At 36.1% G+C, this 14060-nt stretch overlaps 2 protein-coding genes across 2 annotated transcripts; one reads left to right on the plus strand and one right to left on the minus strand.

Annotated features, from left to right (window-relative positions):
- Positions 1-2900: 2900 nt before the first annotated feature.
- LOC119635856 (glycine-rich cell wall structural protein-like) lies at positions 2901-3356 on the plus strand. Its single transcript, XM_038030869.1, has one exon. It carries the CDS (start codon positions 2901-2903, stop codon positions 3354-3356), a length of 456 nt encoding a protein of 151 aa, XP_037886797.1.
- A 7552-nt stretch (positions 3357-10908) lies between these two features.
- LOC119635857 lies at positions 10909-11592 on the minus strand. Its single transcript, XM_038030870.1, has one exon. The coding sequence runs from the start codon at positions 11590-11592 to the stop codon at positions 10909-10911; it is 684 nt and encodes a 227-aa protein (XP_037886798.1).
- Between the last annotated feature and the right edge of the window lie 2468 nt (positions 11593-14060).

Below are 14060 nucleotides of genomic sequence, written 5' to 3' on the forward strand. Positions count from 1 at the left end.
GACACTTTTTGACCCTCTCTTTAATACTCACGTTTTGGTTGATTTTGACTCGTGGCGGAAAAAGTTCGCCGACTCGTACACGTAAGCTTTTTTAATTGTTTTTATACTTGAGAGAAGGCAAGAAAGTAAACACTACTAGAAATAGATAATTTACCTAATAAACCCAACAGATTGTCGGTGAGAATGAGGACACGACGAGCCGTTACGCTCCTGGCCATGACCGCGAAAATTTTAGTACATTGTAACGTAAAACGTTTTTTATGATTTTACTTATTTATTCAATCCCCTTTGAAATGAGATTCGTAGAGCCCGAATTTGTGATTCTTGGGGTGGTATAGGCTTCATCTACACTTCTTAGGAGGTCTATTGGAAATTATTTACCGGAACTTACGTATACAACGTTTTAATTCTCTTTATGGTCTTCTATGTTCGAATATTGCAATTCAACTCTTTTGACTCGAATCTCTCTATTGACTTTGCCTTCTGCAAATATTTTGCTTCGTAACCTTCCACAAGCACGTTATTATTACCCAAAGTCATCGCGACATTTTTTATCGCGTAATCCACTGGGAAGTTTTGTACGTTTTTGGAATCTTGGTTTCCAGATTTGATCTGAAATGGCTTACCGAGCTGAATCAAGCTTTTTAGCAATCTCCGATGTTGTCAAAAAGTCATTTTGTTCTAACGTGATCCTGATGATGTAGTTGAGCAAAGATGGTCGCCCTGAGCATGACTTATCAGAAAGGTCGAAACCACGTACATGAAATTTTTCCATCTTCTGCATGCTCTGCATGTTCTGCATGCACTTTCACCAAACAGTTTCATTTCACTAGCCACACATACACGCCCGCATCTCACTTACTTGAACGATCTTCATTTTAGTTCATTTGTTAGGTCGATATGTATACATTCAGCGATAAAAAAAGAAAGCAAAATAATTGGAGTGGACAGAACTTTCCGGTGGACCTATTATCTGTACAGATCGTGAAGTAACAGACAATAACACGACTAATGATCGGTGTGATACTTTCGTCGATTAAAACTCCTAACATCTTCAATCGGAAATATAATTTTACAAGTAAAAAAGTTATATTCAGCCCGGACGAATCTCGCATACTCACCGCTATGCTTTTCGCATTCTACCCACCAAATTATTTTATGTTGTATCCATATCGTTGGCATTTTAAAGAAAAAAATAATCGACCAGACCGCGGTGTCTGTCATATTCATTTTACAAATAAACCATTTTTAGGCAGATAATATGTACTGTGAGGACCCAAAGTCGTCCCTTGTTTCGGCCGCACGGATTCTCCGTCTCTGATGAGGTGAAGGGAGTGCTAAGTTAAGATGGGATAGGAATAGAATAAGAATAGATTAAGATAGGAAAGGAATAGAATAAGAATAGAATAAGATAGGATAGGAATAGCGTAAGAATAGAATAGGGTAGAATAGGCTAGTTTTAGTTTTAGTTAAATGAGTCGTGTTTGAGAGTCGACAGTGGATTCTCGAGCAGCGAAGTTGGGTATAGACAGGAAGTTTTAATTAAGTTAATTACAAAATAAAGTGAAGAAATAATTATGGAATAAATGAAGAGTCTTTGTGAATATAAATTTCTTGTGTCTCCTTCCCTGGGCCACTGAGCTGCCTCACCCTTAGGGAATAGGTCGAAACGACCTCGCAGTACATCTTCATTTGAGGAATGTACAAGATAGTTTTAAACATTCTGCTTTATTTGCCTTATGATAAATACGCATAAAACCTTAAAAAAGTGAAAACAAGATAATTTAATCGTTTGTAACTCTGGGGGGGGTTATCGCCGATTTTCCCCACATCTGCAAGTAAAGGTAGAGTGTTTTGCAAAGTAAATGTGGAAAATTTCACCCATCCAACTTTCATAATTTCTGGATAACGAGAAAGATTCACAAATTTTCGGTAAGAAAAATGGAGTTGTGTTGAGTTTCCGCTCTGCTGTGCGGTTTTGCTTTGACCAATTTGACCCATCTTCAATACCAATTTGCGTGCATAGACTACCAACGTTTCTGCCAAATTTGAAGTCTACATCTTAATTTTTGCGACCAGGAAAGTACTTACAACAAAAAGCACACAGACACTCAGTAACACAGATGGACAGGCGTAGCTAAATCAATTCGGAATTGCACGCTGACTAAGAATATCTAGACCACATAGAGTCTCTGAAGTTTGATTTTAACTGGTTGGGAAAAAACAAAATTTTACAGTGATGGGTATAAGAACGATAAAATAAAAAAAAGTAAAAAAAAAATAGATAAACGCATACATTTGCAGGCATTAGAATGGTTGATTAACGTCAAAACGTAGTTTTTCTCTTTCCGTTTATTTGCATATTCTTGGATTTCTTAAATCTTGAAACGTATTCTTTGGTTAAGCTGACGAAAGTGCCTTACAGGCACACCAACTGTAAAATTAATTTAAAAGTTTTTTACCTTTAATGCTTAAATATTAGTTCCGTATCGTATTATGACGTATCTATGCCAATGCAAAAATATTTTTCATATAATTTCATTACAAACTAATTTACGGGACATTCCCCCATTAAAAAAAAAATATTAAAAAAAAAAAAAATGATATTCTTATTCACGACGGAGTATATAATTAATCATTACAAATTTGTTATTTATTATTTAGTGCTTACATCATTCAACCATCAATTTTATGCGTCGAAATTAATATTTGCATTACCTCTCTCGATTCATAAATTGGATTATTAAGCATTATTTTTTTTTTTGTTACATAACCTTAAGGTATAAATACCTTTCCTACGATAGGCGGCAATTTAGAGACGTTTAATCTTTCGCGTCGTGTATCAGTGAAACATACGCTTTAAAAAAATGAGATTACCGATTATTTTTATTTTGATGGCGATGGTTGTCTTTGCGGATAAAGGCCGCGCCATGCCAACAGAATTAGATGAGACTCTGCTGGATCCATTGCCGGTGAGCGAGAATGGCGGACTTGAAAAAGAACATACACGTAATACGCGTGCGTTGAAATTTGGCGGTGGCTGTGGATATAATCCCTGCGGAGGTGGTGGAGGCGGTGGCGGTTATCGTCCTGGGTATGGTGGTGGTTATCGCCCTGGATATGGTGGTGGGGGCGGCTTTCGACCTGGATATGGTGGCGGGGGCGGCTTTCGACCTGGATATGGAGGCGGGGGCGGTTACCGTCCCGGATATGGTGGTGGTGGGGGTTATCGTCCTGGTTACGGTGGTGGCGGTGGTTTTCGTCCTGGCGGCGGTGGCGGCGGTTGTCCCGGGGGTTGTGGTAATTCTGGAGCTACTGCCACAGCTTCAGCATCTAGTCATGGGTGGGGTAAATAAATCCCCAATGATAAAAAAATATTTATCATAAATGCAATAAAAAAATGTGTTTTGAAAAAGTTTTTGCATTTTCTACATACTTGCTGTTGAGTGATATTGGCTTTGTAATTATCCTTTTTATTTGTTCTACTCCTCGTTTGTCAATTGAAGATCGAGTTAATGAAAATTCTCAAATATATCAACAAGTGTACCACAAAGAAAACAAAAAAATTCTATATCAAATCCCCATAAGATAAGCCCCAAGAGGATTAGGGAAAGAGACAAACCATTGCCTTTCTTTGTAACGATTAACTAACTACGGTTCACACAGCAATCGATGTTCATTATTTTCTACAGATTGTTGGTAGAACAAAGTCCTAAAATCCATGCCGCAGCTTATATAGGGTCCGTCTTTAAGCCGAAATATGTCATCAAAATATCTCAAAATTTCGGGACGTGTAGGTTGAAAAAGAAGACGCGGTGGGGCAGTTAGGAAAACATGCTTAGATCGATTCAGAAAGTGTTTTCAAATCGGTGGATACAATAAAAAGTGAATCTGTCTCGAATCCTTCTGGGTATTGTATACATCCGCACAAAGTTAACATACGCATGTATCCCAAAATGCATATGTGTTTGTTGTGTTGCAAACAATTTTCACTACCACCCTTGAGGCACCGCCCAAATCAGAATTTTTGCAATGAAAGGATAAGCACTCCAACCGCTATTTCAAAAATAAAGGTAACTCTTATTTTTAGTTCCCTCTGATAGCGTCCTCCATTTAGGTCTGAGATTTTATGAAGAATGGAATTGGAACGAGATGTCCATGCTTAAGCATGTAAGGGCTTTGAACAATTTTAAGCTGTGAGCTCAACTGCTGCTTTGGAACCACGTAAAGAGTTCCACTATCCAAATCACTTTGTGTTATCATTTTTGCAAGTTTCAGGACCGTGGCCGATAATGAAATGTACATAAATTAATTTTTTTAGTTATTTTCTTCATAGTCTTTTTGGATTTGATTACTGTTTTAGGGTTAGAAAATGAAAAGTTTTGAAATAAACTCGAAAATATTAAAGTTTTTTAAGTCAAAAATGTTTGAAAATAGCTTTTATAACTTTATGAAGGAAACGTTTTCAAATCAACAAGAGATTGAAAATCCTGTATATATATCATACGAATCGCAAGAATGTAAGTTTGCTCCCTTCGAGATGGTATAATATCTTTGAACCCTTTGGTTGTTGTTATAGCTCCGCAGCGTTTATATGGAACAATTTTGCCAGCCATCGGAAGTCGGCCAACGAGTATGCAATGCTTGGCTCTATCACGCTCTCAAACACTGTCGCAAATTAGTAGACATTGAGCATTCAGGCGACGCGTTGGAAACTTACCGCCCGGAAATAAACGCTTATAGCCTTCTATTGCCAAATGAATTAGTACATCCACAAAGTTTAGATCTGTGCGATTGTGTTCCTTTATTCTGGGACTTTGTAGGCTATTATGTAAAGAACACAACCTACTATGCTATTGCATCCGCCATAAATTTTCTCTTCGAGTCTGCTGTAATCGCGCTTTTCGGCCTTATGGCTTTAGCGTCAATTTTGCTGCTTGTGATCGACATTTACCGCCAACACAATAGAAAGAGAGTCGAAAAAGTACCTCATACAACCCGTGCACTTGAAAAATGTAAGCAAATGGTACCTCAACTACGGTTACATATGGCACGAGAGGAACTGCGACACTTAAGTATAAATTATTTTATGGAAAGTGTAGAGTTTTGGGCATCCGATGGTACCTCTATGTTTGTGGTATATACAGCTTCGAAACTGGCTCTCCTTGACAATGAGCCGGGTTGCGTGACCCTAAGAAATGGTTACCATGTGAGAGTTACTGTTGGGACTACGGAAATCAACAAGCGTTTTTGTATGAAGCGGAGAGTGGTCCGAAAGAGAAAGTGGATGTCAAGACGGCGAACTCGGAGCTGGATATAAAAACTAAAAAAAATTTTGAAATATTCTTTTCTCTTGATTTTCTACATAACTACTCGTTTCTCAGATTATTTTAATATTCTGAATACTTATTTTAACAAAATATATTAAAAGTAATTATTAATTGAGGATTAAGCAGAGAGAGGTCGTATAAGGAAAGCAAATTTCAAACACTCGCGGTATCAAAATAAGATAGCGAAAAGTGAAAGACATAAAAATAAACAAGGTTTTAGAAAAGTATCATAACTGCTCGTAGTTGTATGGAAATGACGAAATTAACTTTAACGTTAAGGTTTGCGGTTTCTAGAACAAAACTGTATGTGCACTAATGGAAAAAAGAACAAGTAAGAATATCGTAGAAGATTGCAATCGAATCCTTTATATCCACCATTCTTTCCCAAAGTGGTTGGCGACTCTAGTGCTGCCTGCCTGCTTTTTCGCTGTAGTGAAACTGCATTTCGGCATTTGCGCTTGTTTCGTGTTTAATCGGAGCGCTAGCTAGTTAAAAGCAATAAATTTGCCCTCAGCTGGTAGAAAGCAAGACTTTACAAACTCATACAAATATAAATATATATACACTGTACATTTGCGTTTATTCTTGCAATTAAAATGAATAGTGACGAGAATGATTCCGGGATAATGGACTGCTTACTTCCCAAATGTCTGAACTTGGCAGCAACCGTTCTATCGTCTGTCGACTCTCTAAGCGGTATGGGCACACCAAATATGCGGACTTCAATGGTAAGCGGGTGGACGTGATAGTTGATCTGTCAAAATGGCAACAGATTCATTCGTCCGCTTTGTTGGAACATTTCCTTTCATTTTTCAGACATAAGAATACGAATTGTTTCATCTTAGCATATGCGCCTGTATCTCAAATTATTGTTGCTATTGCGTATTATAAGGAAATTTCAATTTTTTTTATTTTTACTTGCCTATTGATATAATTTGTAGCGGAATTTGTTAAATTAATAAATAAATATAAACGAGTAAGTCAGTTATATTCGGTCGTGACCGAATCTCTTATACCCATCATCTTTATCCTAAAAGAGACAAAATCTTCTTTAATATGGAGTGGACACTGCTGATTTTTTCTATTTTCAAAACAAATTTTTGACACATGAGCGTGTGGGCGTTGTAGGCGTGTCTTTTGAAAGTTTAGGTCACTTTCAAATTCTGTTGCAACTTTTTAGGTGATATCTTTATTTTCGCTAACGGTAGAATGTTGACCACAAATACTACGCAGTTGCGCAGTCAGACAGATGGACAGACGAATGGACGGCAATATTTAGGTGAAGTTGCTCAAGAATTTACATACTTTATAGGGTTTTTGAAGCTTGTTTCTGCGCGTTAGAACTGAAAAAAAAATTAATTTTTGTGCTACAGCTTATGAGTATTGAACAAAAAACCAATGTTTATTCCATTTGAAAAACAGAGGTGTTTTCAGTTTAGATGGTGCTGTGGGCGTGTCCTTCGACCGATTTGTTCCATTTGAAATATCAAACTACCTGCATAAACTATCGAAGTTTCTAAAAAATTTCAAGCCTATTGCTTGCATTTTGTGACCAGGCAAAGACATACATAGATGGGGACAAAGAGACAGACGGGTATTCTTAAATCCATTCCTAATTTGGTGCTGATCAAAGATATATATCTCTACAGCTTCCTTCCGACCTTTTCAAGCGTTTCAATCGAATGGATGTGCCACAGCAGCGCTCACCCTTCGGTGATGGGTATGAAAAGGAATTCATATTGCGTCAGTTAGGTTTGAAGGAGGTTTCTTAATATTTCAACTGCATACTTATTCATAGTAATTTTGTTATTACTACTATTATGCTAAAGATTTTGCTCGTACGCAAGCTGATAGAAGGAAAATATCCCCATTCCTATTAGACGAGATTGATTTCAGCGTATGAGCCTCAATGTCGAACTAATTAGGAGCACTATTCGCTATTACGGGTCATATGTAAAAACTTTAACTAGTCGTATCACCAATTCCCCTTGGCCGAGGGCGGTGAAGTTGTTAAAAGAAACTTTATAGGAAAATAACCGAATCGGAAGCTTAACCGTTCGCCAATAGGATAGGACAGCTAAGCCAATTGGTGTTCTATTCTTTTTCGCTGCCATATTGTGCATCATAACTTAGGCTGTAATAAAAACAGGTATTATTTGTAATTTGTTCACCTAAATGAAGGCTTGAGCCTCCTTGATTGGGTGATGAGTTAAATGAATAAAAAAAATTAAATAAAAAAATTTTGGTGGATTAGGTAGAGAATAAAGTATGCCCTTCCACAGGTAATGAGAAGAAAGATGGAGGAAGAGCAAGCAAGTTAACAGCATCGCTTCTTTTACGTTGAGAGAAACATCAAAGGTCCCTGAAATATGTTATATTTTCCATTATATTTTAGTAGTGAAGTCAGTGGCATTAGCGGACGGCTCTTGTTATTGATTATAAGTTCTCTCTGGTTGTACGTGTTACACGTGTATCCTTGCAATGCATCATTTCATACCCATCCGTTTTGTTCAGTTTTTTACTTGTTCTGATTACAATATTACAAAAAAATAAAATTTTCAAAGAATTTAAAGTTTTTCCCTTCAGAGTATTGAACAAAAATTTCGTTTGGAATGAAAAACAATTACGAAATTTTGCCTCATTCAATATCACAACGAAGAACAGAAATCAAACATTTTGCTGTTGTGGGTAGATAAAGTTTATAAAACGAAAAAGTTTTTCCGAAAAATATAAAAATGTAAATTTATTTGAATTTTATAAAATGGTTTTCGAATACTTACGAGCATCGTTTTTGTTATAGCCTTTAGTGGAGAAAGATTGTCAAAAATTTGATTTTGGTGCAGCAATGTTTCCAAAGTACGTTCGCACGTTTACTCAGGCGGTTGAGCAGTGCTCGACATATGCAGTGGGGATGCCAGAGGAATATGTCCGGGAGACTGCATATCTGCAACGAAACACTAGCCCTACTGATGGTCTTTACCCATTATACGTGGAAAAAGCGAAGTATTATGAAATGAATGGACCATGTTATGTTGCCACATCGTCTCAAGATTTAGTTTTATTTGGAATTATATACATATTCCTCAGTGTATTCGTATTTCTCTGCGTTGTCTGTTTAGGAAGTCTATTGCTGACCGCGTTCTTCGTTACTTGTAACAATAATAGATTGGTAAAGAAAATGGTCTGTGTGTTAGTAAACTCGAAAATTGAGAATAAAATTTTGAATCGAACACGCGACCATTCCGACACTTGATCGTTACATAATGTAACTTTTGAATAATTATTTTTTTTCTCTTTACTTTATATTAGAAATTAAATTTGTTTTTTAAAGATTTTGTTGAATGTATTTACGTGTGTATTAAGTTTTCATTTTTTCGCTTTTTTTATTAAATATTGAGTAATAAATACTTGTACTGGTAAACAATAATTTAATCTCTTTGATTTTCTTTCCAATTAGTATGTCTCAGCTAATAATCGCCACAAGAGATTTATCAGAAAATGCAGAGTATGTCAGCCCGAAAGGCCTGGCAACGCAAAGGAACGGCGGTCTGTTCATATTGTGAAAATGCCACAAAAGGAGTTTCAGAGATCCCATGAAGTATCCATATCTTCTTATTCAGTATCAAATTTAAAACGGGTCTAGATATCCCAGTCTGGAGGTCGTACATGTTCTCCCGGCTGAAGAAACACGGTTTTAAATATGACGAAAACATTTCGAGCTGTTGGATACAAAGAACACAACCACAATGAAGTGGGAAGATCTCGGCTTTCAAAAGGAAACAAATTATTTTTTTGCTAAACTGCACCAATAAATATATGTATATTCTGCTTCTATATAAAGATGGTGGGTAGAGAAGAATCGGCTGCAAGTGAACATAAATTTTTTTCCTTTTTCTTTGACTGTAACTGATAAGTAATACTTCGCATGTAGAAACCCATGTTTTAAGCGCATACATTTCTGTGCTTCTCACATGCGGCCCATGATGTCGTTGATTCCGGCCCATTACGTTTGAATTATCAGATAATTCAATTTACTCGCACTCAGCTCACTACTGGCTCATCTGCGCAGCAATCAATGAGCGATTGGGGAAAAAAAAGAAAATTGATGCAGAATGCCCCATCCTTAACAATAATAACGGAACTTTGAAATATCTATTGACAAATGTGCAAAATAAAAGTGCGAACAGTTGCCAATGTGGAAACAATTCTTCAAATAGCTGCTAACGAATTACATCCTAATTATGATTGAGAACATTTAGTTTCTCTCTTGTATTAAATAATTTAATGTAGATAGCAATCAAATAGCTCTCTACACATGTACTAGATATGGTATAAGTCTCTAGCTGTCTGGCCAATTTAGCTGATATTTAAATATTGTTTTCGAATTCAAATGAAGTAAATGAAACGAAACGAAACCCATCACATTGAAATTTCCGTAATCAGTTTATTGTGTTCATTTTGTTACGTAATAATAATAATAAAAATGTTTATTAAAACTTTTAGTTTTTACTTCTCCTTAATCCATACGATTTGTTGTGGGCAGTGCCCGTGATTTAAAAATAAAAGTTTGCTCGTGTTGCCCACCGCTGATATGAAAGAACATGAAGTCTTAAAATGAGCTTTTATGAAGATGCCGAATATATGTGTATACGTAGTAAACTAGTACGACGTAGTAAACTCTCCCTTCAATATTGAATTTCTTTTCTTCTTTTAAATCTTTCATCTTGTTTGCATAGTTTTGTTTTTCTTTGAGCTTTGTCCGGAATATTTTTCATTTCACACGTTCTGCTCAAAAAGTTTTAAATATTTGTATAAAATCCTGCGTAAATGTCAAACATTTTTTTTTTCTTAAGTTAACGCGGTAAGGATTTCTACAAACGCTAAGTTCACTGTTTCCCACCTTTCAAGGATAATCATCTAGAACGAAGTAGTCTTTTTTAAAGCTAAGCTTCCAAGGGGTAAGTTTTTTGTTTTTATAGCTTACACTACTTATGGTGTAAGGGTATGTTAAGTAAACGTGGGTGCATGCAGCGTCTATTATCCCTGCCGATCCAGAAAGTGATCTAAGATTGCCTGTCCGTCAGTCCATCTTTTTTCCTATGTCTAACCTACAGGCCGCAATTGTCGAGGCATTTCGAGGAAATTTCATACAGCAAGAAAAATCCAAATCATTGTCCACTTTATTAAAATTCGCCAATGGCATGGATGTGAGCTGATTGATGTATTAAAAGTAAAAGGAAGAACCATAATAATAATATTTAAAAATAGTTTTCATGCCATGGATCAGGTGTTCTCGTTATTTTATTACCTTAAATAGCCCCTGGTTTTCAGAAGTTCTAATAAATGTTTGCTTAACTGCACAATGTTTTAATTTTAATAATTCCCGGCACTTTTTAGATAATAAGCATAGCCTAACAATTACAATATGTTTAAGATTAGCTTTCGAAAAGTCTAAGATTGAATGGCGTTAGAACTTGTTTGATAATAACGAATGCTTCTTCTTCTTCGATTGCTTAATTCTAGTTAAAAAAATATTCATGAGGCAGATAAAAATATTCCTCAACAATAACATTTCGAATTAAATTTTTGCACTAGGGGTGTCAGCGCTTGTAATACCGCCAGGGTTTAAAAGTGGCCGCAACTGCTGTCCCAGGAGTTGACCTAATAGGTTTGCAAGTTGTGTGATTTGAGCGCTATTTACGGCTGGACTATAGCCCCCAGTCGAAGGTGTTGTCGCACCAGGATTGGTAAAGCCGGGCGTTTGGCCGGCGTAACCTGAATTTGTTGCAGGATAGTGCCCATAGCCATTTGTAGGCGGGTGATAAGGCTGATTTATTGGTGGCGGTCGTTGATAGAAACTTCCTCCATATTGGGGAGGATAACCACCATAATAAATTGGCGGATAATATGCACCATGTAATGGATACCCACCATGATTATAATACGGATAAGGCCCGTAATTTTCAGGATAGCCATAACCATAATAAGGATCTGCTAATTGTGGTCTGCGTGTAGATTTAGTGGGTCTATTATAACTGGGACGATAAGTTTGACTGCTTCCGGCGTAATCCGAGTACGTAGGACGAGTTATGCCATTTAAGCTTAAATATGCTAAATTAAATGGGTTTAGAAGACCACCAAATGTACGGCTCTGTCCTATTGATGATGTCTTCTGCGATTTTCTTGATCGATATGTGTCTTGAGCTTTCGCAATAGCCTGCATGGCCAGTAGGAACCATATAAGATACGTAGTTAAACACATATTTTTCTCGTGTTACTAAAATCAGAGCGTTTCCTTTGAATCGACCGTTTCATGAAGTTCACGAAATTCAACTAAATTGAATAGGTTTGCAATTTTATGAAATATTCAACACTATACCATTGAAACTTGAAAATCAACAAAAAAACATATTTTCGTCCGCATCATCTTCCAAAGAAAAAAAAGTCTTTTATAAACATTTGACACTGACCTTGAGCTTTGAATCAATTTTACTATTTATTGTTGTTGTATTGTTTTTGTATTTATTGTTTATTGTACTTCCGTATTATAAAAATTATGATTTGATCCCACACTATAATCGAATCTCATTTATAAGTTTAATAACCTCTTCATTTGTATTGAGAGAAACTATCGTCTAAGGAATACAGGCATCCTTCATATAACACGGTACATATTGCCTTGATTTTTAATGCATCTTAGTTTAAATAAATAAATGAAAAAGTTTCATATAACACATTTTCGATGCAAATTAATCGTGCTATACGTATTTTTATTTATTATTTCGTTAAAAGTGCTTTGGGCCAGCGGTTTGCTTTACAATTATACAAGGCTTGCCTGCTAGAATAGGCTATAGTACAAAGGTACATTAAGTTTGTGAGGGTATATACTACACGCAGAAATAGCTGAAGTGGGCAAGCCTTCCATTATATCGCTCTACTCAGGATCATGTTTAAGTTGTAGGCCATAAATTTTGAGATATTTTGATGATTTTGGTGTACTGGTGTGTTTTGACCCAAGCAAGAAGGCTATTGAAAAAGGTGACTTTTTCACTTCTTACATAACACCTTATTTTGGAAATTCTTAATATGAATACCTGTAGAGTGGTGTAGCAAATTTAATTGTAGGTGGTGTTCCACTATAGCGTTTTTACTTGTTTCGTTTAATTCGCTCACGGCTACGGCGGTGGTTATGCACTTCATATATACAAGGCCCCGCGAGATTTTGATGAAAGACAATTCTTTTTTATCTCATGCTCTACTGCTCCCATTTTGTTCTATCGCTAACAAAGGGCTTCGGAAGTTTTTACTCAAAGGGTTCGTAACGAAGCTTGGCTAACTTTCGGCGATTGATTTTTCAGATTTCCTAACTAATTTGGGTAAACAATGAAGTGATAGAACTGATGGCGGACGACGATTTTAATTGTCACGACTGTTCTTACAAGGTATCTGTGTTTACATATGTGTGATGTTTTTTGTCCGATTTGCTGCTTCTAAGGTCGTTACGTAAGTCAGATTTGTAAGCATGGCTTCAAGTACCTATAGAAGAGTTTAAAATCTTTGGTGACCGGCAGCCTTGAGAATGAATTGACAACTGCAGCTGACCGTAAGTAATTTAGGTAGTGTGTAATGACACACAACTTGACTTGAAAAAAGGTTTTCGCTTTCTAAGCAAATAGCAAAACAAGTGAAAGCGCCATAGTGAGACAGGGCCGATCATTAAACACTCCAAACAACCCTGTAGCTATTCATAAAACAGTCTTTCAATAAAAGGCGATCGAAAGTGTGCGAAAAAGCGGTCCAATCTGAACCATTTCTAATAGCGTTAGTCTTCGGGCCAAATAACGACGGTGTACGAAATACCTAAAATATTGAGACTTATAGGTTGAACACAAGACCGGCGCACAGACGGACAGACAACGTTAGATCAATTCAGATTCTGAATCATAAAAGGTGGGTCGATCTAAGCTCGTGCTGGGTTTAGCATAAATCCACTTCAACTTCGTATATCCTTCTATGACAGTAGAAGGTGTAGAGTAGTGGTGTAGAGTACAAACACCGTTTGATAATTGTATTCCATAAGGATTCATTGTAAGGAAAGGTTATACCTAAAAACTAATCCAGAACTTTCAACTCATTAGCAGCCTTCCGCTCCTTGACTGTACGATCAGCCAAGTGACTCACCTTTTTATCTCGTATACTTGAAAGACAAGCTATGATCAAAAAGGAGGTAGCGGACTTAGAGTAGTGACACAGTGTACTTAAAAGTTGTTGAAAAGAAAGGGAGCAAATACCTTACTCGTTACTGCGAGCAAGATTACGACTTTTAGGAGAAAAAGTTTTCTTTTTTCAAAATTTTTGCGCAATTTATTTACTGCGTAATTGCCACACTTATTAAATCTAAAGAAAAAATAATTTGTAATTAATATACGTACATATGTTTACTTTGTTTACAATACTTTTGCGATACGTTCTATGATATAAAAAAAAAAACGAAAAGAAAAGTAATTCACAAGAATCTGTTTGATGTTACGTTTCTAGTTCTGGTATTTTTGTCTCAGGTAGTAATATTTCGCTTTTTTATTTTTTTTATTTATTTTTTTTTTTTGTTTTAATACTTACTAAGCAAAAAAGAACACAGACATTTACAAATAATTATTACGTGAATTGTTAATTTATTATTATAATAATAATAATAATGAGTAGAAAAAATGTACAACAAAAGCTTTGCAT

This window comes from Glossina fuscipes, unplaced genomic scaffold (genome assembly GCF_014805625.2).
Source record: "Glossina fuscipes isolate IAEA_lab_2018 unplaced genomic scaffold, Yale_Gfus_2 27, whole genome shotgun sequence".
NCBI classification, from domain to species: domain Eukaryota; kingdom Metazoa; phylum Arthropoda; class Insecta; order Diptera; family Glossinidae; genus Glossina; species Glossina fuscipes.

Coding starts and splice junctions, on each gene's coding strand:
- LOC119635856 (XM_038030869.1), top strand. CDS start 2,901: ATGGTTGTCTTTGCGGATAAAGGCCGCGCCATGCCAACAGAATTAGAT.
- LOC119635857 (XM_038030870.1), bottom strand. CDS start 11,592: ATGTGTTTAACTACGTATCTTATATGGTTCCTACTGGCCATGCAGGCT.